This window comes from Borostomias antarcticus (genome assembly GCF_949987555.1).
Source record: "Borostomias antarcticus genome assembly, chromosome: 14".
Taxonomy (NCBI): domain Eukaryota; kingdom Metazoa; phylum Chordata; class Actinopteri; order Stomiiformes; family Stomiidae; genus Borostomias; species Borostomias antarcticus.
Genome location: NC_140247.1, coordinates 2,579,126 through 2,604,409, shown reverse-complemented (window position 1 = coordinate 2,604,409; position 25,284 = coordinate 2,579,126). Strand labels below are relative to the sequence as shown.

Genomic DNA, 25,284 nt, shown 5'->3' with positions numbered 1-25,284 from the left:
GCCATCTTCCTTAACTGTATGATATGACAAACCCAAAATCGACCAACTTCAGCATTTCAAAGCGCAGTTCAGGGTTGACACCTTGTTATTTCTATCTTTGTGTAACCCATGGTCCCGGTGCGTTCAATAAAGGCTTGTTTCACAGTCTCTGGCAAAGCCTGGGACTAATCACCCAACCGTTGTTGACAGGCACACTTACCTTTCATTCAGCGTCGCCAACACAGATATTTGGCTTCCGAGGCCATGTTTACATTGTGAGCATGTCTCACCGTTTCAGTTCGAGCTGGTTTCAATAAAACAACATGGAGGGACACGACCAACACTAAAAAGGGATTTGCTCAGATGTTAAATAAACTGGAGGGTGGACAAATTGTCTTTGATTTGGAAAAGGTCACACAGGAAGTAACAAGGAGGGGCACTAGCTTGCAGTCGAAAGGTACAGTAGGATTGGAACTTTCATAGCTCATGGATAGTCTGAATTGTGGTATAAGTAGATGGTGACCGAAGTAGGTGGCGACCGTTGCAGTTGATAAAATACTACAGTGACATTTCCCATTGCTATCTAACATACCGTAGAAGCTTTAAATAGACCCAATATCGGTGTCATTGATATACAGTACAGTACAGCAATGATCAAATGGGGTCTTAAATTACCCAAGCAGTCAATCTTTAGATTATTATTTTTTTGTCACAGTTTGAATGTATGTTAGACAGTAGGGCCATACCCAAATATCAAACCAGTGACAGTGTTTCTCACAGCAGCAGATGGATCATCAATAATGTACGCCATAGCTCATGACACAAATCTGTGTGTTCTGATCCCCCATGTTAAACATCCCTCTCTTAGATTTACAAAATACTGTAGGCTATGTTGACACGCATGTACGTCACACATCAGAAATAGAGCTACTATGGAGAGAGTTCTCCATAGTAACCGATGCTTGCACAAAGAAGCAAGAATCTCTCTGCTGCCATGCCAACCAGCTCCATGCGCGAGACAAACACTCAATATGACTTTCCCCTGCTCGGGATTGGATGAGTGCTTTTTTGCCCTTCCCCTCAGACAAGCTGAATAGCAGATGAATATCAGAACTACTGAAGATCCCCGCTTTTATCTTGTTGAAGAAGGTTCGCTCAAGGCCCTCTCACAGTGCTAAGAGATAGTTTACACTCCCATAGTTTACACTCCCACTCGTCCATTTGCTTTATTCTCAGCTATTCCTGTTGATTAGGGGGATAAAAAACGCGTGCACGCATTTGTTCGTCTGAATATTGTGCTGTGAGGCTGTTGGAATGGTGGCATTACGACACAGTTGTGTGAATGTGTTCCCCAAACTTGTTTTGGATGAGATCCTCAGGGGGGAACAGTGAATGAATATTAATACGGAGAGGAGAGACAGTGGACATACAGTACACAATGTGGTGGAGGAGGGTGTGGGCAGAGCTGACACTGTGTGTGTGTGTGTGTGTACAGTATTTGTGTGTGCGTGTGTGTGTGTGTGCGCATGTGTGAGTGAGTGTTTTGTGGGCGCATGTGTGTGTGTGTACGTGTGAGTGTTTGTTTTGTGCGTGTGTGCGCGAGTGCAGAGAAGGGAGAAGAGTCAAAGTAAAAAAAAAAGGAAAGAGAAATGAGAGAGAGAGAGAGAGAGAGAGAGAGAGAGAGAAAGAAAGGAGAGAGGGAGAAGAACCAAGAGAAAACGACATGTGACGATGTGTCTGCTCCTGCTTGTGTTTGCTTGCCCCCGCTGCCATGTGTCTTGGGACCTGACCAAATAAAGCCTGTTTACACCACAGCTGGATAAATGGAAAACCGGGAAATCCGGAGGGAGAGGTAGACGTGGCAATGACGTGTATGACCCTGCACCAGGATGTTGTTATTGTGCCCCCCCACCCCCCCCCTCCCCCCCGGTACTCAGGATGACTGTGACTAGTGCAGTCTTGTATGTAGATAGAGTTCTGGAATAAAGGCTGTCAATCCTCGCCAGACACTCCCAGGTTTCTCCCCGCTTGCGGGGTTCCGACTGCACACAGAACTCATTCATCAAAAGGCACCTATTGATCCGAGGTGGAGGAAGGTAAGTGGGGTCAAATTGCCTGCACTGATACATCACCCTGCCCTGTTGGGGAGAGGGCACTTATAGTACAACGTGGAAGACAAGGACCAAGATGTCTTCCACGTTACATGGACAGAAAATCTGATCCTTGGTGAGAAGGAACATTGAGTATGAAGACAATGAAGAGGGAGCGCAACTGGGTCTTTGAAATAGTCATGTACCTTGAATAGTCATGTACCTTGAATAGTCATGTACCTTGAATAGTCATGTACCTTGAATAGTCATGTACCTTGAATAGGCATGTACCTTGAATAGTCATGTACCTTGAATAGTCATGTACCTTGAATAGTCATGTACCTTGAATAGTCATGTACCTTGAATAGTCATGTACCTTGAATAGTCATGTACCTTGAATAGTCATGTACCTTGACGCGCTTTGAATTCTTCAGGTGCATTCTTTGTTTACTTCTTGTGAAGGGCTCACTGCATAGGTGAAATATCTCTATAAAGGCATTTAGGGGCTGAAGCAGAGAGAGCAGTTCTGGGATCAGTGTCTAATGTCACGTCTCTAGGGATTTGGCACTGTCATACAGTACCTGCTGGCTGCCATTAGGGGGCTCTCCAGGAATGGCCAGCCGCGGCCCAATCCCATCCTCCTCTCCTTCCAGCAGACCGACGGCGCTCGCTCTGATGTATTGACACCAGGACGCTTAGTGTAATGCGTGGCAGAAATCGATCCCCAGCCTCGGCAGAGACAAAGGTAGTGGATAATTGAAAGAGGAATTCTTAGTAAAGAGTGAGTGTGTGTTGGGTCTAGGACCAGTCACTGGAGGGTGTGGAGGAGGGGGACCTCCGTCTTCCATTCCAATCATACAAGATGTCCACAGGGGGACTCCTCTACAAAATATACGCCTCCCTTCGCAATGGCCGTGGAAGGTTTAGAAAAACAAATCACTCTGCCGCCGGCTTCTGAATATTCATCAGCCACCCCGGCAGGCAACGGCAATTTCACAAATGGCCTTAGTTTGACTCTAAATCTTTAAAAATGGACCACAACACAGGGATGACATCCATCTTGCTCTAACGTAGCACGGCCTCCACATGTTAACTGGGGAAACCCTCCCTAACTGTGAGGGAAGCGGTCCAAGCGACCATTCAGAGTAAGCCCATTTCAAACACCACGTTCTATTAACGTGTACTATATCTGCGTTAGAAGTCATTGTATGAAACTGTATCAAGTTCCTTGCTAATTATTAAACGGCATATTTTGTTTATCATAGCCTATATGTTTTGTGTTTATGATCTTACTTGCATATTCCGTCTTCAGGGTCCTCCAGGCCAAACCTCTCATCGAAGGTCAGCTGTATTCTCATGTTGTCGCTGGAGGCCACTAGTCTCCACACCAGCACAGTGTTCCTGGGATACGTGCGTGGGAAGTCAGGACTGTGGATCACTCCGTCCCCTGTGACCATGATCATCTTCTCATGCTGGGAATCCTGCACTCCTGGGGAAACATACATGCAGCGCACACAAGTGTTACTTTCAGGATGTCACAAAGTCAGGATGAAAGTACCGAAGAGCAGCTAGGATGGTCAAACTTCAGCCCAGGTAACACCAATCTTGGTAGGACATTTTTCTTAATCTTTGTCATTTCGTGATGCAAAATTGGGAAACTAAGCCTACAACAATAGGCCCAAAAGAAATCCACTAATAATAGACGCTAACAGTTACAAGATAATTGGATGCTGAGAGGTATAAATAATAAGGAATATAAATCTCCATGAGAAGTGCACTGCTTGAAGTGCCAAGCACCAAATATATTAAGAATAATTATTTATAGAGAGGATATACACTACTGGCCTAATTGTTTCTTTATTGAATATTGATTGGCAGAACCTCTGATACAGTAATATGTGAAAATAAACAAATGAGAGTAATTAAAGTGGAATTCTACAACGGAGAGTTTGGATACTTGATTTTGATTGGCTAGCAGCCGTGGTAAAATACTCTGTAACCCACGGCTGTGACCGCATAACAATTAGTATTAATGCGCCGTTAATCTCATTGACGAGGCCATTGATAAGATAGGCTACGATGCTTTGCGTAGCATCCACTCGTAGCAACCTCGCCTTTTTCGTATCCTATTACAAAAACGCACTCATCAGTCCGACTCCAACACTTCCGCACCCCTACCATCAAAGTGCTCTGGAGAAGTGTTTTAATAACTGCACCACCAGCTGGAAATATTCAAATAAACGTGAACCACCCGAATTATGCCTTATGGCTTATGTGAACAAGGCCAACCCAAATGGACGAATGTTGCCTGGCAACCATTTAATTCAGAACTATAGCCTATTGCGGAAGATTTTGTAAATACTAAAATGATAAGAATGATCGGTAAATAAATGATTGAATGTTACTACTGAGTGTTTTTTGTGAATATATATATGTAGTAACTGTTGTAGAAAAGCAATTGACCACTCAATGCAGTGGGTTACACAGGATTTTACCACAGCTACGGGGCATTACCCGTAGCTGTGGTAAAATCCTGTGTAACCCACTGCATTGAGTGGTCAATTGCTTAAAGGAGTAGTTAAGGGAAAATGCATGTTTAGCCCTGTTTTAAGGTTACTTATGATCATATACAATGGTTCAGATCAAAACGTTGACAAAGCTAGCATTTTCGAGAAAGTTGATAATTGCTCTACCACCGTTTTGGTCATATAATGGATGTGGATGGGCATCTTGAAAAATCATTCAAAAACATGTTAAACTCTCGATCTCAAAGACAAGAAGCTCACCAAGGGTGTAATTGGTGTCCGTTGGTGTTCTGACATCAAATCCGCCGCAAAATATGAATCCTGTAGGGTTTTATTGATCATTTTATGAAATCCATTGACTTGTATTGAAGCGACTGTTGTAGATGTGTAGATCAATCCGCAGAGGGGATTCAGGAAGCGGAACTACTTACGGTAGCTATTGTTATTGTTTATGTTGCTAGGCTACCTAGTTTGCGGAAGTTTACACAAGTTTGTGCTGCGACTAAATAGTTATATGCTAAATATTTAAAAAAGCCTTTCCAGATGAACTAGAATCTTACTTTATGGCGAATTATATGTCAGAACGCCAACTAACACCTAGGTGAGTTTATTGTCTTTGAAATCGAGTTTAACATGTTTTTGAATGATTTTTCAAGATGCCCATCCACATCCATTGTATGACCAAAACGGTGATAGAGCAATTATCAGACTTTCTCAAAAGTGCTAGTTTTGTCAACGTTTTGATCTGAACCATTGTATATGATCATAAGTAACCTTAAAACAGGGCTAAACATGCATTTTCCCTTTACTACTCCTTTAACTTAACAATTATGGAATGTCCATATTGTAATGCATAGAATCTGATTTTGTGGTCTGCCACACAGCAGACAGCATTTCTTGGATTAGCTCTGGATCAATTCAGTTATAATAGAAGGAACCGTCTTTGCCTTTTTAGACTGGATGTTCAGTTATTTACTTATTGAAGTGGGAGAGACATTTGGGTCTTCAAACAAAGACTGCTGAAAGAGCATTTCTCTTAAAAATGGAGAGAAATACCATAACATCTCATTATAGGATGGATCCATAGCTCCTCCTTAAACAAAGACTATTCACATGTATCACGTTAGAAGTTTTTTGTTGCCATTGTTGCAGCACCAGCTCAAGCTCTCAAGAGTATTTTAAGACCCAAAAAGTAAACACCTCAAAGCTTTCCAAAAATATATCTCTATCTCCCACAGGCACGTGTTTTAAGCAAAACTGCCCCCCCCCCTCTGCAGTCAGCTGTGATGTTGCATCTCTTGTCTCCATAAAGTCCTAGAAGGACGTTTGTTGGACGCAGGGAGGCTATTAAATGGAGGGAGGGCGTTGGGTTTTTAATGAGCTCCCTGCACCAGGCAGTGCCCCCAGGGGCCCGCAGTCAGGGGTCTTAAATCATACACCTGTCACTCCCCCACCTCTCTCCATCAAGCCCTGTCACCTCCCTGAGAACACTGCCAATAACCCGTCGAGTTGGCCCACTATCCCATTATACACAGCCTCCCACCTGAGCCCCCACAACAACAACAGCAACAACAACAACAACAACAGCAACCTGAAACAGTCTGCCTGGTCGGCTGAAAGGGTTCTATTATAATGTGAGCCACAGTCTGCAGTAGTTCATCATATCTTCATCGCATGGAGAGAACATTATTTGAAGGTAAAGAAAGTTGGTGTCAATGGTGAAATTCTGACTCTGCTCCCTCCACAGCTTAGTATGTGAATATCCCCTCACATCCCACTAACAGGACTAGTAATATTTAGCAAGAAGGAGCATTCTGTTAAGCTGGGTTCACAACAACCCAACACAACAACCAAGACAGGTTAACGCAGTTTTAGAATGTTTGTATTTTTAGAATGTCTGTTCTAAAACTGGAGTCTTGAAGATTATTGATGTCAAATCTTTACAACTACCTTATTTTAGAAATGAGAAGCCATTTCCAAAACAAAACTTCTTGGCTGGTGTGTGTACCCGGGTTTAGAAGACATCTGGAAGTTTGTTATTGGATTAATGGGATGAGCAACCACTTTCTGGGCACTTCCTGTAGGGGAATCTGCATTTGCGGCACATTTTGAGCTCTATTTGGCCATATATTTAAGCGAGGAAAGTGACTCATATCCGGCAACATGATTCATGCACAGTTCATTTGCTTTTGATAGAAACAAAAACACCGGCATACTAAGTTTGCTCCTAGCTCTGGGCCTGGACAGTCTCAAATAATGATTCCATGTCGACCTCGGGTGATTTATGAGAGTCCAAGGACAACATTTCTGACAGAGAGAGTGGTCACCAATAGAGACATACTGTGAGAGTTCGATCCAGCCCTCTTTGATCCACTTTAATCCAGGTTTCACATCAAGATCTAACTTGTTGACAGCCCTGTTCTTTCCTTTGGCGAGGAATGTGCTGCTGTCAATCAAAAGTGATTAGACATAAATGGTGAGGACACAGCTTTGTTAGATAATGGTTATATCAGATTATCCCACCGGTGCCCGCTTTGAAGTCTTCATTTGGGATTGGTGGCATGCCAGGTTGGAATAGGAGAGACAACAAACGAGAGACGCAAAGAATAACATACGTCAAGGGTTCTCTGTGAGTGCGTCTTTTCACAGAAGTCAAAAGCTTGGCTTCCAACACTAACTGTCTCTACCCAAAGAATAGCCACCTTGTTTGGGTAAAGCGAGTTGTTGCAAGACGATTCTTGCACTCCCTGCAGACAGAAAATGGACATTTTGTGCAATATTAGCTCAGACAAAAAAGCCCCTCAAGGCTGCATTGCATGGCTATAGTGTAGTCCTCAGCTACACCCCTTTCAGAAGACAAAACTCTTTATGTTCCCACTCAGATAAACAGATGATAAAACTGTTGCCAATTTTCTTCAAAGTCTTTGCAAGAATAACAAAAAAAAAGTTAGATAGCTCTTTCATCTTTTGGAGCATGTTATGACTTCACAGATGGTTTGATTGACGGTTCACTGTATTCATTTGCTGGGTAACATCTATGGAAGCAGCAAGCCGATTGCTTCTTTAATGCTATTAGGACTAGGCCCTTCATCACAGTGTCATGTTTTTAATTGCATCCCTTTTACAGTGAAGGGAACACATAGTCATAAAGTACATGATGATTCATGTGAAAATATGTGTTTCTTTAACACATGACCCAAGATACTGTACTGCAGACATGTGGCACAGTAAGCATACACATGGTTTTAATGTAAGTAGGACCAACCAAGCCCTTAAAAAACATGCTCAGGCAATTATGAATAGACACATGCTTTTGGGAACCATACCCTGTACATAATTCCTTGGGAAAAATCAGCTAAATGCTGAAAGGAATGCTTGTTTATTAAGACTGTAATTAAGAAGAGAATGTGAAAGGAAAATCTGGCCCTACTGTCGGTCAGAAAAAAGAGGGTGAAAAAAAGAGATAAAAAGGAGGTTATACCCTGATGAAAAGGATTTTTGAGATATGTGGTGAAATCATACTTAATCCAAAAAGTCTGTGAATACCATAGCCAGTTTACAATATTCATCACAATGGGGACAAAGATATGTTTACATTCCTTTTCTGTCATGGATCTTTACCTTAAACAAAAAATATATATATTTCATTGAATCTTTGCAGATTTGTTTTTGGTAAACTTAAGCATAGCACCCAATTGAGCATTCAAGTCTAAAATTCCCTTTGCTGAAGACCACACTTTGATTTAATGGCATCAATGCAGCTAGGATATATCTTACCCATTAAACACTCATGTTTTTGTCTCTGAAAAGTTACAGTACTTTCTCATAAATAAATAAATAAATAATACTTTTCTATTAACAGCTCCCCTCATCTAGCCACTGTATATACAGTATGCACACATGCTACTCTATGTTTCTGGGTGAAACTCCCGACTTCCAGATGACCTAACTCTCTAGGTTAACCAGTGTCATATAATGACCAGAGTCCAGTCCCCTGAGTAAATTACCTCAAACATGACTTTTCCTTGACCCACTTTTTTCCTCCTAGAGGAAAGTGTAACCACGATTAGGGGAGGAAGTGAGTTTGTATAAACAGTCCTATACAGCGCTGCCATTGTTCTTTGTTCACACGTTACTGGGTAAACCATTCAGGCATCAGCACCGCTGTTACACATTAACCTTTAAATTACCAAAACACACAAAATGAATACACATGGACACACACACAGCTGTATACACGCAATTACTACACAGTCATCTTCAACCACTTATATACTACACACACACACACACACACAGACACACACACATACACACACACATGCACTCTCTCTAAAGCAATATGAACAAATACCATGAGAGCAGACTGTATATTTCCCATCACTGAGGAAAGGGAGCAGTAAAAAACAAATCCTGGTGGCTTTGTGGTAGCATCATGTTACTGTTTTTTCATATGATACATGAACATATCATGTTAGAGCAACCATAGCTACAGGTATATCATGATAAGACATAATTTTGGCCACCCTAATGCTCTAGTCTAAAAACATTAGAGTCAGTCCATGGAACACTTTCTGACAACTCAATAAAACATTCAGACAACACATTCATTATGTGTATACTCATTATGAGTTCACACAAGGTTCTCAGAGAAGTTCACATACATAATTCCCCATTTCAATGTGCTTTGGCAGGGCTAAACTGTATCAAATTGGTATGGATAGCTTTGGCATGCAAGGGTCATATTTGTTAAGTTGACCAAACATGATGGCAATGATTAGACAGTCTATACCCTCGTCTGTCTCAAATGCATGCAACACATAAGCAGTATCGACAGCCATTTCCTTATCAAATAAACAAAACGACAACCATTTTGACACTAAATCCAAACTGCTTTTAATTTCAACCCTGTTACCAACCAAAGCTGAACACTAATACTAGTCCCAAGGTGACATGTTGAAACTGCTTTGATCGAGTGATGAAACTACAGTACAACAATGATTACCCCCCCCCCCCCCCCCGAGCTTTTTAGACCATTGCAATCACACTCACATCTGTTGTCTATTAAGGCTTAGCAGTGGTTACTTACTACAGGTGCAGTAAATGCCAGGGGCTGCTTTAGATATTTATTGCCTTTAGGTTTACAGTCGGTCAGGCAAAAAACGCTGAAACACGGCATGGGAATTTTTCATGGCATTAAAAAATCCTTTGGTTTCATGGGACCATTGCCTTCTGTGATGATTCAGTCTGCCAGGCATCTTAACATGGAGCCTGACAGGTTTGACACCCTGCATTTTCTGCAGAGGTCACTGAGGAAGGCTGGAGCCGGTGAGGCAGGGTGCTTTGCGCTGACGGTACAGTATGTGTGCAGTCGCTGTCCTGTCTGCAGGAGCTCCCTCTGTCCTCCATCTTACACATCTATTGTGAAAACTGTGATGGCAATATCAAAGTCAAAATCAATGACAGCTTGATTGGCAGCGTGACCCCGCTCTGTGATGCCCGGCGGCAATGACTTATCTCAACTCATCACTGCCAGACCATAGTGATCAAACAGCAGTGTTCCCAATGGACTTCCCTATTCACTGCTTCCTGAAGAAACAGGGCAGGGTAAAAAAGGAAAAAGAAAAAAGAGGGGTCATTGAAAATTATAGGTCCCAAATGTTGACAGTCTGGAGGATCCTTTTAAGACAGCCCTCATAATATCCACTTAGCTCACACGCAGCTTATGTTGCAATAGCTTGCTCCCTTTCAAAATGCCTTTGGTTCAGTCTCCGTCAGTAGCAGGTGTGTGAGCAAGTAGCACAGCCTGAAGAGAAGCCTATTGGCCCTCCGTGCACCTGATGGGCCCACTACCCATGTGAAAGGGGAAATCTCACCCGTCCAACCCAGGTTTCAGTCCATCACAACATGGGCCAAGTAGGGGCCATCTGTTAGCACGTCCTGCTGAAGCATGGCAAAACATCCGCAGACACTATCGAATAGCCCAACCCGACACGGCACAACCTGAGTGAGTGGGCATATGTGAGTCTGTGAGAGAGAGAGAGAGAGAGAGAGAGAGAGAGAGAGAGAGAGAGAGAGATGGCTACTGGCATTTTAGAAGTGTATACCTCAGTTCTTGACACACTTTGTAACTCTCTAGAGTCATTTGATCTATATCTTTGTCTGTCCTTCGCTCTTTCTGTCACAGCTTCTCTTTTTCAGTTGCTGTCTTTGAACTGGGCGGATGTTACGCTGTATACTGTAGCTTGGACAACTTGATGCTAACTGCTGAGTTTCTATATTTAACTGCAGTACTACAGTTGCTTTGATGACCTACTGCAATCTTGAACATTCAGCAGATTATAAACATCGGCCATATGCAGTATAATGGCTTAAAGAGAAGGTCCACTTAAAATGTCAGCAAATTAATATCAGCAGGTTACCAAGTGTTTCACTGCAAGGTCCTCTACTGCGTAAGTTGGTTACTGTGATTTGTCTTCCTAATGGACTAATGGCATCATTAAAGATATGCTGTTATTATATTTCTTGAACATTTCCAGAAGTCATTAGACATTTTCTAGACACCCTGTCAGAGTGTAAGCGAGAGTTTGAGTGTGTATGAGTGCGGCCGCACGTGCTGTTGTGTGTAAATGAGACATAGCAAGGCTAAATTGAACTCTTTCGACACTTCAACCCTTGCCCATTCCAGTGACTGAATCTCCGCAGGGTTCTCCTCGGGTTACAAATGGTTCCAAGTCCCTCAACAAATTTGCCCAGCCTCTAATTAGTGCTGACACTCGTGTCTGGCGTACTCAAAAAGAAGATCGGGTGTCGCTCCTGCTGGTGTACTAATACTTTCACTAGTGCATTTCACGCACAGCTTTGACCTCTTTGATTCTGACCCTTGACCCACGCCAGGCCTGGACTTATGCGGACCTCACCTGTGTACTAACCATCACAAAGCCTCAGCTATCATATTCTCACCCTGGAATGGATGAATATACCCTCATATGGCTTTTTCTTCATCAGATCAGATACCGACAGAAGATCACTTCCATTAATACAGTTGTGGGTTAATTTGTAAAGTTTTAAGAAACAATGTTGATAGTCACAGCTTGTGTAACCATCAATGTTGTCAAAATCTAATATTATTCTCTTCCAGAGAAAATGACCTTAAGGATTCAAATTCATCCTTTAACTTCCATTTTTGTGGGTGGCCCAATCGACCGTCATTTCCGCGTCAAGTGTCAATAATATCAACGCTTATACTTATTTTCTTGAAGATGTAAGAGGTTTCTGGAGGATAAAGGTTTTTCGAGACGTCTCCACAGAACACTGGGAGACAAGCCTAACCCTTCACTCTGGCTCCGCCTCAGCTGCTGACAGACTAGCCACATCTTTTTTAAAGTCTTCTCCACAGCTTTGAGGTCTTATGGAGGAGGCAGCTCCGGCCCCTTTGTAGTCACATCTGTGATCCGGACAGCTGGATGTTTGGAGTAAATTACGGTCGTATCAGGGCAGGCCAGATTGGAACACAGCTTGCCTCCCCAGATCCAAATACTATTAAGACTTATTAGAGATCCAGGATGGGGATGGAAGCTGTGTTGAAGACTGATGGGGTGCTCACCGTCCACTTTGTAGCCCTCTGGCTTAAACCCCTGATCCACACAAAAACACCTTGATAGAGTTCACAGATAGTATTTCGTTCGCAATGTTCACAATGTTTGGATTGGGCTAGCTTTTTGAAGGTACTTGACCACTGGGAACTGTACAACATATTGCTAAAACCAATGTGATACAGTATCAGGTTGCAACTTGGACAATGCCTACATTCACACCAAAACAGTCGTCCCTGTTTCACACACTTTCCTCCCACAGGCCACTGCTGTAGTCTTAGGGTGTTTTCAAACCTATTTTTCATTCCGATTCAAGGGGAATCGGAACAAAATTGATACAATGTTGCAACTGTCCTTAGTTCCAGTTTGTGTTCACACGGCAGAATACCCAATCGAGACATATCAGTTCTGAACACGCCTCCAACACGCTTCGCTTGCAGACAGCCTTCTGATTGGTCAGAATAGAGGGGCTCGCGGGATGTTTATTTTCAATAGAAGAATAGAAGGCTATACATTCGTCATGGGTAGGTTATGGTACTTTCGGGTGTACATACTGTACATGCAAAATACAGAGTTGTTGTAACAGGGGCAGGAACCTATGTGCGGTTTCGGTAGGAACATAATATGTGACGGACGCGGATCTATTTTGGAATGGCAAATAAAACCTACATAAGTATAAGTGCGTATTATTCAGTGTGCAGAAATCTAGACAGGAGACGTACGTAATGTTAGCTCTTATACTTTTGACAACGACATTCTGCTCGGCCAGTGTTGTGTGTTGCGACAGTAGTGAGTCCTCATGTACAGTAGTGAGTCCTCATGTATGGCAATGTTTGCGATAGCGTAGGAGTTGGTTTCCAGCTAGCTTTCGTTTTGAGGGCCAGATGCTTTCAGACCACAACTGAATCGTAAGGGAGAACGCTTGAATCGAGATGAGACCACCCTCTCCAGGTGGGCTCGTCGCGGTTGGTTTGTTGCAGAACCGGTCGCAATTTCTATGTTCACACATGCCAAAATGAATCGTAATACGAGGGAAACACGATCAATTTCGGAATAAACCCCCTGGTGTGAAAACACCCTTAGTTACCTCCACCCCAGCAACAGCGCAGGACGAGAGGTCATGTTTTCCGTGGTGTGTGTGGGCGTGTTTGTTTGTGCGGTAGCAGGATTACGCAAACACTAATGGACATATTTTCACTAAACCTGTTGGAAGGGTGTAGCATAGTCCAACTTAGAACAGCGTGAAATTTTGGAGGGTATCCGAATCACGGGGTGGGTCTACAGACCACCCAAACACAGCCAGGCCGGCCATTCATGTTTTGGACTACGATTACCATGGGGCGCCATTGGTGTGTGCATGTCTGTGAATGGGTGAATGAGAGGCCATTGTAAAGCTCTTTGGATAAAAGCGCTATATATGTGCAGTCCATTTGCCACTTACCAAAACTTCCATATCTCGACGCGGGAAGGTCACAGAGACAAGAGGTTTTGACTTGCACAAAGCTCTCAACCTAACGATTGCAGCAATACCAAACATGTCCTGCCTGCATGCACCATGCACAGGCACACAGCACCATGCACACAGCACCATGCACAGGCACACAGCACCATGCACAGGCACACAGCACCATGCACACAGCACCATGCACACAGCACCATGCACACAGCACCATGCACACAGCACCATGCACAGCCACACAGCACCATGCACAGGCACACAGCACCATGCACAGACACACAGCACCATGCACTCAGCACCATGCACAGGCACACAGCACCATGCACAGGCACACAGCACCATGCACAGCCACACAGCACCATGCACAGGCACACAGCACCATGCACACAGCACCATGAACACAGCACCATGCACAGGCACACATCACCATGCACAGGCACACAGCACCATGCACAGGCACACAGCACCATGCACACAGCACCATGCACACAGCACCATGCACAGGCACACAGCACCATGCACACAGCACCATGCACAGGCACACAGCACCATGCACACAGCACCATGCACAGGCACACAGCCACGACATGCATTCATGGGCAGAGGTCTGTGCTCTTCGAGCACCATTTCTAGTTAATACATGAAAAGCTAACTTGTGGACTTCTAGTCAAAATACCACACTTATTTCACTGCCGTACGTCATGCCCTGGATTGCATTACAGACATTAGCCAAAAGCCACCTACAACACAGTAGCCTCGTAGTGGAGTCTACTGTAGGCTCGTTTTACTTCCTGCTGGAACACTGAAAACAGAGATTCTTAGCAGACCTTTAATAAGCTTGGAGGTACGCAAGCGAATATGGGCAAAGCTTTCAAAGGGTCTGATGTGATTTTCAGCTGTGGGCGAATTTAATGATTAATCCAAGCGGCGAAAGGGGGAGACAAGCACCAAGAAACATTTTAATCCAGTCAATTAAGGAACACATGTTATGGCTCTACTTTTGTCCTCCCAAGATGTAGATCTGTTTCTTTAAGAGGGTTACCCTGGACTTCTAATTAGCAGCCTCCCCGTCGGGCTCCCATAACCCCTCTGCCCAGCTGTCTAGGGAAGTGGCGTACAAGTAGGGGTCTGAGAAGGCCCAGGGTAATAAAAAAAAAAGTCAGCCAATTGCTCTCCATCATCGGTGCCCGCACCCCCCAAAAAATCCCATGCCCTACAAATGACATACCTTGATGTGCACTGGAAATGTCCCATCATTTCAGCTTGGCATGCCTTGCTTTGCAAAACATGCACCTGGTTCTTTGGAGTTGGCATAAGCAGTAATTTGGGGATCAGAAAATGGGAGCATTGATGTTTCTCAGGGGTAAAGTCTGCAGGCAGGGTAAGTGGTCCTTTATACTAAACATGTGGCAAGTGCCTGGAAGCAGTTCAGTCGGTTTTCTGAATATATTCTGTGACATTGAATCACACTATGGACATTTACTGTACTGTAGTTCATGTTTACGTCCAAAGTAACTCACATGCAACCTGCATGTGTACAGTATTTAGCATAGCTGACCTTAACCTCACATTTCATCTTGGTTTAACTAGTTAAACATCATGGACCATTCACCATTATCTGTCCATCCACTGACTGTACTGAGCCACTGTTTACACTGTTGTATACCCTTTGCACTTTTCCCCAACCTCACCTTCTGACCTTGCTTACTTGCTCTACACCTAATCAACCCATTAATCCTTTACTGTTCGGTAAGGTACAGTCTAATCCCGCCAGTCTAACACACACGGGACCTTCAATTAACCTCAGTCATTTGGTCTCTCAACTGCCCCTTCAACCAGCCAGCTGCAATGCATTAATAATTCCCAGTGACCAATTAAAGCGAAGGAGTATTCAGGCCATGTTATGCTACTGAGAGAAAAACTCATGAACAGTATTTACTGTAACGGTTAGAATAGAATAGAAGGGAGGCAAATGGCAGATGCAGACAAATGCCAAGCACTTTGTTTTCAGTTTGTCTTTTGACAGCCTACACAGGTCACTAGGCTTCTGACTGTCCCATTTCATCAACAATGCCTCCAACTCTTCAACTCTTAACTACAACTGTCCATAAAACAGGTGCTTAATCATGTGTACTTGTTTCCCCTCTAAAAATAACCCGTTGCATAAGACAAAACATCATCAGGAGAATAACAGATGGTAATGGAATTATAATGGCAGCAGCATTAGGCAAAGGTCTGATTTATCTTTAGCAATGATGAATATGCATGTTGATGCAGTTACTGTAATGAACAATGGCTGTAATTTGTTTGAGAGACAGAGGGGTGATAAAACGGATGCTTTAGCAGGATTACACAAGAACTACCAGAGCGATTTTTCCTCGGTGGAAGTGTGTACGTGTGGTCCAACTTAGAAGACATACAAATTTGGAGTGGATCCGAATCACATGGTGGGTCCACGAGCTGCCCAAACATGGCTGCCCATTTACCTCCATTCAGAAAGGCTCAGGGGCGAAAAATTCCCCCCATTCATTGTCAAAGAAACAGCCATATCTCGACATAGGAATGGTGACGAATGACGATTGCAGCAATATCAAACATGTCCTGCTCGCATGCATGACAGATGCGCACAGAACCACGAAATGCATTCATGGGCGCAGGTCTCTCTCCAAGCACCATTTCTAATTGTTCTCTATTTTATCAGAGGAACTGCATTTATTCATGATAGGCAAAAAAGGACTACAATATGACCTCAGAGTTACTGCTCTTGTAACATGCAGATGTGGTTCAACCTAAAAATGAAATGGCAGTTTCTTACGGTAATGGGGGCATAAGGTTCATTGCTCAGTTTCCGCCATGATCATCTGTACTGACCTGAAAACTCATTTCAGTATGGAGGATGCTCATGCAGCACAGGTCAGTTCTTTCCTCGTCAGAGAGAGAGAAGGGAAATAAACCTATTCATCACCATTGTTTGTCAATTCACAGATTCACACTTTTTCTCATTCTTTTTACAACCACTATTCCTAAGTTGTTCGTCCTTAAATGAGGCTGGTTTAGTACAAACAGTCTCGCATAGCCAGACCTCCAGTATCTCCACACTTTGTTTACCCTGTGCCAGTGCTGGAGAAAATATCAACATAGCCTTTCTCTTCATATCTTAATGTGAGCAGGTGTACACTTTCACCAGTGAGGTGTTGACATTTTGTATGTGCTCCATGCAAACATTTCTGACATACCCTGACTGTCCAACTGTTAAAGACTGTGTGGGTGCAATCAAGGTGGTAAGATTTCAAATCTGCGAGTTGAACAATCATCTTGGTTTACTTCTCATCATTTCAAAGCAAAACATTTTTATAAGAATGACATTTTGAGTCAAACTCGCTGCTGCACTTTGTCACAACTTGAACATTCTTGTAATGTCATTCTCTTGAATTTTAATTGAAAAACATTCACACAAAAATGGCATACATCACAATAATTGTTTCCCAAATATGTATGATAAATGATAGCATATCCAACTTTTCAGAAATATAATGTCACAACGACCTCAGTGCTGTCTCTAAAATATGGTCAGCATCTCTAAAATTTGGTCAGCATCATGAAGCAAATCAATGAATGAAGGTTGCCCCCACCTATCTTAAACTTACATCCACCTTTAAAATGTTAGGCATCACATCATGATCTGTTGTGGTTAAGTTGGTTTCATATTTGTGATGTACAGTACACTACATTTGCAACAGCAAGCAGCACCAAGGGTATGCAGGAGAAAACCCATTGACAGCATGCATTCTACAATGATTTGTGCCAGAAACAAGCCAACTCAGTGAGCCACTCTACATCTTGCATAAAGCCTGTCAACAGGTGTGAAGTAAGACAACTTGTAGAACAAACTTTGGCTATCACACTGGTAAATGAAAGATGGGGTTTGACAAACGTGGCGCATGATAGATCGTTCTTGTCATTGGCATCTCATTAGGGGGTGCGGCTCCCAGGCTATTTTAATGCTGTCATCTATAAGCTCTAATGAGAAACAGCTGAGCAGATGTTTGGCTCAAAGAGAAAAAAGGAAAAGCTTCGACACCTTTGCTGATAAGTGGCTGACCTGTCGCCCGCCTGCCATGGCCTCAGTTGGAGATTGGTTTATAAATTAGGTCTGTCTTTAATCTCTGCAGTGGCACAATCTTTCCTTGTCTTACAGGATTTTCTGTCTGTGACATTGTTGTGTTAGCTACAGTGTGTTAGCACTGTAGTGCTTGCTATACTAGGCATATAAAGAGACATTACAGTAAGAGGCTAGACCATTATGCTCTTTACCTCTAAATGCATTGCTACTTGGTTCATTTTTATTGATAGACACTTTATAATCCCCAGAAGGTTCTTCCCAGAAAGATTCTCAGATATTAGGAGGAGAGTGGAAAAGCATGATATAATGTTGGTGCTTTTTAGCATCTGCAACTCCATGCCAAGGGCATTCTGCCTTGTCAGGTAGCCAAACATCTATTGGACCATACCCAATCCTAGGTCCATTAAATCACTATGGCCTTCTAAATCAATGTGCCAACGTCAAACAGAGCTTCCCATAGATGCCATTCGCCGTGCAGGCCCGCCACATGGATCTCCATGACCGGGTCGCTGTAATCATTACAGACAAGCGTAAGAGTGAACTGCTAATGTGCATTTTCATTCCATTTGGGTCCTGAAAATGGATATTCTCCCTGGAGGACCCGGTATGGGTGATCTGGCATGTGTAGAGTGATCTGGCATGCGCGGAGTGCAGAAACCCTATTTGTGCTTTGGGAAAAGCCTTGCATTCTCCAAATAGTATGTGTGATTGGGTTACAGTTTCCCTATGCGAGTGGCATACCGTGGTATATATCAAATCCCAGCATGAGCAAGGCGACATACTGTAATCCAGCTACCCAGGGTCACTGCTGAAGCAATGATTACTGGGACAGGTGGGTTTTTATTTTTCACCGAAAAAACATTAGAGTTGAAATATTTCTTGTCTCAAGTTAATGGCTTCTGGTAATTTTCTCACTCTGCTCGAATGACACATAAGGAATATACAGGGGGAGTTTGATTCCTATGGACATGTTTGAGTTCTAGAATAGTTTAAGAAAGAAGAACTGAATGCAAATCAGAGTGCCTTTGAACTGTTATACTGTATCTCTTTGACTCACTGTTTGTCGCAGGACCAATATGGACCATAAACCAGGTCCCCATTAGAAGCAGTGTAGCAATAACTAATCATTTTGAACTGAATCAAACTACTGTACCCCTCCACACCTCTTTGCTGAGAATTCTAGCATGCAAGGACAAAAGAGTATGAACCCAAGAAAGGAATACCCCTTATCTATCAACCCGGACAGTTACACATGCAATTAAACCAAGGAGTCAATCTAACATTGTGTAATTTCATAGCATATTACATACACAGGTGCCAATCTATATACGATTTTGAATAAAGTTTGTGAATTAAGGCAACAGATTATGTGCTACAAAAGGGGGGCTGTGTTGTCTGTTTCACACATCGGGATTCCTACTGAAATCCAGAGGAAGTGGAACATACAGTTGAAACATATGCATTGGTGCCAGAGCTCTGGGTCTGAAGCATCTCAGCTTTACCTTTCACCGTAGTCCTGTCAGCCAACCCTAGGCTACATTGTTTGTTTTGTATGTAGGAGAACATATTGGAGACATTTAAAATGCAGAGTGGGTAACTGTGACTTGTTTTAACTGAGTAATGAAATGAAAGATACTAAAGTTCAGGTGTGAATGTTGAATGCTGCATTATGTCACTTCAAATATCTTTCTCTACATCACAGGCCACAGCTGCACAACTTTTGGGTGCTTGATCTGGGTCAAGCTCCTTGTCAGTCAACTGCAAGGTGACACGCAAGCCTTGAGAACCGAGAAGGAGAGACAGAACAGGACACTTTGAAATAGTTCTCTGACAGGGGGCGATTACATCTGCCAAACTATGCAGACATGCCCTGCAGAGACTGTTACCAAGGTCAACTCATCACATTTAGCCCTTGCCAAAAATTTTAAGTTCAATGGAATTCAGGTTGTTTTCAAAACAGGCGATATCCACAGACGGCTTTAGTCCATTTAAGTAATCACAACACAGTTCTGGCAACATTCTAATCCTCAAACAAAGGTACAGGTAATCCAAATGTATTTATAAAGGTGTGAATATCAGAAGATTAAGGGAAACCTACACAGGAATGATAATATACATATTACCCCTATGCCAACATTTACATGCCAAAGTAGAATTTGTATTCCTGAAGGTTATTTTTCTCATTGACACATTCTACATTGCCAAATACAAAGTATTGCTTCAATAATTCTGTAGCTGGGCAGAATGCAGTTCCACCAAATGACTTGATGACAACGTCAGTTGATTACATTGTGCAGCATGTGTAAGGACAGTGAGCAGTATATTAAAGTCGTTGTTGAGATTGGGTTTTTGAGGAAATGATGTCAGCTCCCAGTGAATGACAGGTATTTTTGCTGACAGGTAATCCTGACTATAGGCAGATACACTCCACCCTTCATGTCTAGACCGCACCAAGCAGACACTTTCTTCTCTAAGGCAATGTCAATGTTAGCACTGGGGCTATTTACAGCGCCTTGCTTACAAGACAAAATGTATGTGCTCTTTATATTTGTTGTCTCCTCTGAAATCCTGAGAGGACTTTCAGACTCAACTCCACAGTAGAAGTAATTGCATTGCTCTACTGTATATTGTATGCTCCCCAGCCCTTGTGCAAAACAGGTACAGTATGTTGAGTCATTCAGTTATTCTGCTACTGTATCTAAGAATCTAAGGATTGTGTTTCAATTAAAGTACAGTAATTTTAAGTGATTTCATTTTTTATTGTAGACTAGTTCTGATACCTGTTGGAGCACTATGGACCACATCTGCTATCACTCCAGCATAGCCCATCCAGTTAACTTATCTGCTAGTCTTGATACCCGTTCGAGCAACCAGTAATTGGCCATTTAGTCTATTATATGCCGTCTACTCCCCTGAACATAGCGGACATGTGTTTAGCAATCCTGTCTGAATGATAGCTTGGTTTGGCTATTGTTTACAAGCTTCTACTATTGGTGCACAATAGAACACACTATTGTTGGGCAAAGCTGAGCAATGGCCAAATAATTCTAGAGTAGGCTGGTGAGAGGTAATAAATAGTTCAGTATTTGTATCAGGGCAGCCGCACTAATTATGGACAAAGCTGCAGCTCATTGCAGCTGATGAGCAGGCGAGATCATTCTAGAGCAGGCAGCTGCGATGCTGGCAGGCGGGGTTGTATTCTAAGCAGTATTTCTATTGGCTGGCGACTCGGATCAGTATTTTATGTTAAAATTATCCAAAACATAAATTAATTAAAAATTCGGCCCTGTCACGGTCTGTCTGGATACCCTTGCCAAATATGAATGATGTCAGGCTGATAGTGTCCGAGGAAAGTCCGGATAGAGGGACAGACAGACAGACAGACAGGCCAGCGGACAGGCCAAGAGTAGCTCATTTATATGTTGGATAGGAAGGAATTTTACAATGAATATAGGTCCAATAGGTCCTCAACAACACTCACCATACCTGTTAACGGGATGTGTCAATTCAATAACATCAGATTCATTGAGTCCTTCAGAATTTAGAAAGGTTGAAAAGGGCAACATTCATAGACATGGCCCCAGATGAAGAATGAAAAGTATACCTGTGTGCACCCGGTACTGATGTTTGAGACAAATTCAGGGGCATTGAATGTTGAAGGCTCTAGACAGTAACTAGACTAATGCTGATTGCACTGGGGGGAGTAGAGACTGAGGCATTGGCTCGGATCACTTCTCCTCCGGTGGAGTTTAAACCTGTGACCCAGTTCCCTCGAGAAACTCCCTTGCCTGCTGGGAGGGAGAATGTACACTCTCTGCCCAAAATGACAAACAGCAGGCAGACGGTGGCATGCTCACTTGCCAAATACAGCTCTCCATATTGAAATTGTGCTGACAGGGAAAACATAGACGCTGTTATCCACAGTCCCCACTGGAGAGTAAGATGGTGATGAGGGAAACACGTCTGGAAGACATAGGCTGGGAGACATACAGTGGGAGACATAGTCTGGCTGTGTATAGGTACTGTATGTTCAATAAAGGTGCAGTCCTTCAAATCTCTGGTTTCCGATTGACTCAATAGAACTGTCAAGCCTAGAGTCATACACTTCCTTTGAAGGCTTTGGTTTTAGTCCAGCAAGCATCGGTCATTATTGCATGGTGACTACATCCATTAACTATGCGTTGCTCTATTACTTTTCCAATCCATCTACCAAAGCATACTTATTCTAACTGAAAACATGTTTTTTTCCCCCCAGGGAAACATGCTCAGGAAACATGTGAACCGTATTAAAGAAAAACTGGATATTCCAAATCCTCTTGGTGTTGTTTCCCCAGTTTTTACGGCATATAGCGTAATTGCTAATTCAATTATAAACTTAACTACTATGGAAACCACTTAGCACAACAGAGTGGTAATGTGCATGCCAGCTGCTAGCTGCCAACAGCATGGGTAGTAGCTACGTATATAAACCACTCTGGGTGATACAGCCAGAATTAGTTGGGTAATTGCCTGATAGGGAGAATCTTACTGTACTTCCTAAACAGAGCAAAACATGACATGTGCTGACTACGACTAATCCTGCTCATAAGCATATATTTGTTGGAGGAAATGTGTTTTGAAATCTCAATTAACAAAATTCTTCAAAAGGTTTGTGGAAGAGTTGAGACACATTCTAATACCCTTACATGGAATTTGCAACACAAAAGTATTATTTGCAAGCAATGCCCTTATATTTCATAGTGGACAGTGAGGACCAAACAGCAACCCCATATTCCAAATGCCTGCCATGCAGTGCATGTCACTTGCAGACCCTTTGCTTATTTGTCTGCATCATGACCCACAATTCACCTCACTGTACCCAAACGTGGAGAATTGCACATTTATCTACAACATTAACCCCATTTGTCCCCCTGTAATCTCTTAATCTCACTTTTTGCAGAACCACAGCCTCTGTGGTCATTGGTAGATCTCACTCACTCCTCGGCTTCCCCCTGTGGTGTTCAAACAGGCTACGTGAGATTATCCTCAAGTAATCTGCTCACACAAATATCTGTTTCATTCTGTAAATCTTGGCCTGGGCCTCTCCCATTGGGTGGGCTTCCTGGCCGTAAATGGATTGCCATCTAAGGTAAGGGAGAAGCCAGCCCACTTAGTTTTGAGAAATGCATTGAAACCACAGAGGTAACCACCACATGTACAGTATTATGTGGAAGTTCTGTTTGCCAGTCTGGCAATGCCGTGTCATAGCTGTTCACCTACCTCGCGCAACTCCAAAAGTTACAGCGAAGTGAGCCAAGTGGAACTGATTGTGATTGGCTCAGTCATGTCACTCTGCAGTCATTTTCATCACAAATATGAGCCTATCTGGTTATTCATTCCAATCAAGACACATTTTGTGTTTAATGGTGTAAAAATTAAGTCAACATCATTTTACGAGGTTGGCACAGGATAATTTTGAAATGTTTACCAGTGAGGAGACAGCCATCTTCAGAGCCATAAGGCTAAGTCTAATATAACCAGGGAGGATCACTGTCTAGACAACCACTAAACACGCCAGGCGGGTCTAACTCTCCCTGCCCAGATCCATATCAAACTGTCTAAGGGCATCTGCAATCAACCACGCCAGAACGGTGAACACTCAAGTGCTTAGTGTTAGCTATGTCTGCTTCTCATTCATGTGTGGCCACTGTTTTTAAGAGGGATTTGATGCCCCTCTAGTCATCCTAATTAGACTTGGGGTCGTGTGGGGAGGCTTTGATCATGTACCATAGGCCCACAGCTTCTGCAGTGCACTCAACACGGCCTGTCATCACACTTCTAAGGCCTTCCAACGACACAGGGGCATTTTTGGTCATGCTCTATTTCACTGCTCTGTCAAGTCAAGTCAAGTCAAACTTTATTTGTATAGCACATTTAAAACAACCATAGCTGACCAAAGTGCTGAACAGGCTAAAGTAAATATTATTATATGTGTAAGCCACCTACCTAGTATTTGCCATAAAACATGTGATATGTAATTAGTCCCAGATGCTTAATTGGCAAGATGGTACATGACAGCTATTTCAATAAACCTATTGTCACAATCAGATTATTACCATAGTAGGACTATGTACTCTCCCGGGTCAATAACAGGACATTTGAGTCTGTAAACTCAAGGGTTATCTCATACTTACAGAATGCAGCCTTGATAATAAATGAGGCAGATCCTAAACAAGCATTTCATTCAAGATTCACACACCCATGGATAGAGACAACTGGTTGAACTCTTTATGCAAACATGTTTGATGCTGATACAGTAGCATTATGGTACTGAGATTAGGTATATATTGGGTAGGCTACAGGGCCTCATAGTGACTACTGAGGGTCGTATAAGGAACATGTGAAATGTAGAATTACGTCATGATATTATGGTAATAATGGTAAGAAAGCATTGAGGTGACAATCATTTGTTCTACTGTAGTGCTTGCACTGTGGGAGCAATAAAGTAACTCACAAACAAGGTAGGCCTACTACATCATGTAATATTGCATTAATTTTACTATAACTGTCCCTGGGTAGACGACTGAAGATATGTGCATGCAGACCCCCCCCCCCCCCCCCAACACACACACACACACACACACACAACAACAACAACAAACAGCTTGATTGCCAACTGATTGCTATTGCTATTATAATTTGCAAGTAATTACATGTATAGCCACTTCCAACGTGTGTGACACTAGAGCAGATGTGACTGAACTCTGTGAAAACCCGAGTTTTGACAGTGAAGTTCAGAGGATCAGAAAATTACACCGCCCGGAGCGACTAGCAGTGCAAGAATGGAGCCTTTTATAATCATAGAGAAAACCGCTCCAAGGGGACATGAAATTTCATAGGGTTTCCCCCCTTAAACACACACGGGTACTTGAAAGGTAAAGGTAATTTCCACTTCCTATCCCGGAGAATGCCTTTTGAACTGAATAAAACGTCCTCATTCATTGCTGTTTAAACTCAAGCAAGATGTGCCTACACGAGTAGGCTACTTTAAAACCTGTACGTAAGCAATGCTTGGGGGAGTCATACGAAACTCTCCAACAGTTTACTTTCAGCTAGACTGTGAAAACGTGTAACACAACTGTTCAAACATAGCTCTACACTTACCGTTTTGTTCCTTCAAACTTGGATGTTGAAATTTACTAACGTGACTTGATTCAGCTTTCGAGCCATGTTGTTGGAGAAGCGATGCAAGTAGGATTAATAATGAAAGGATCATTTGGATTAGTGTTGGACGGCGATTACAAAGCACTGTTGACGGGACGTTTTGTATCACCATGCACAGACGTTGTTTGGAGGACACCAATTCTGTTTTGGACACATTTGCAGCGGGTAGACGTAGAGTAGCATCCACATAATCTCATTCAAAAGCGGAGTCTTTTTTTTGGGAGGGGGGAACTAAAACTCCCCAAATCCTGTAAAATCCACGGTAGAAATCGTTGAGACCGCTGGCCGTTGCGCGCGTCTTTGTGCAAGT

The 25,284-nt window shown here is 42.9% G+C and overlaps 1 protein-coding gene across 1 annotated transcript in view; it reads right to left on the bottom strand.

The window, feature by feature from the left end:
* Window positions 1-25,041, bottom strand: part of pdgfc (platelet derived growth factor c) — a gene marked incomplete at its 3' end in the record, with an annotated part of 44,058 nt that extends 19,017 nt beyond the window's left edge. Inside the window, exons 1-2 of the mRNA XM_084448968.1 lie at window positions 24,915-25,041; window positions 3,363-3,558 (exon numbers count right to left, since the gene is read on the bottom strand). Coding sequence (XP_084305094.1) covers window positions 3,363-3,558; window positions 24,915-25,026 — 308 coding nt within the window. The 5' untranslated portion in view covers window positions 25,027-25,041. The remainder of the gene's footprint in view (window positions 1-3,362; window positions 3,559-24,914) is intronic.
* Window positions 25,042-25,284: the final 243 nt, after the last annotated feature.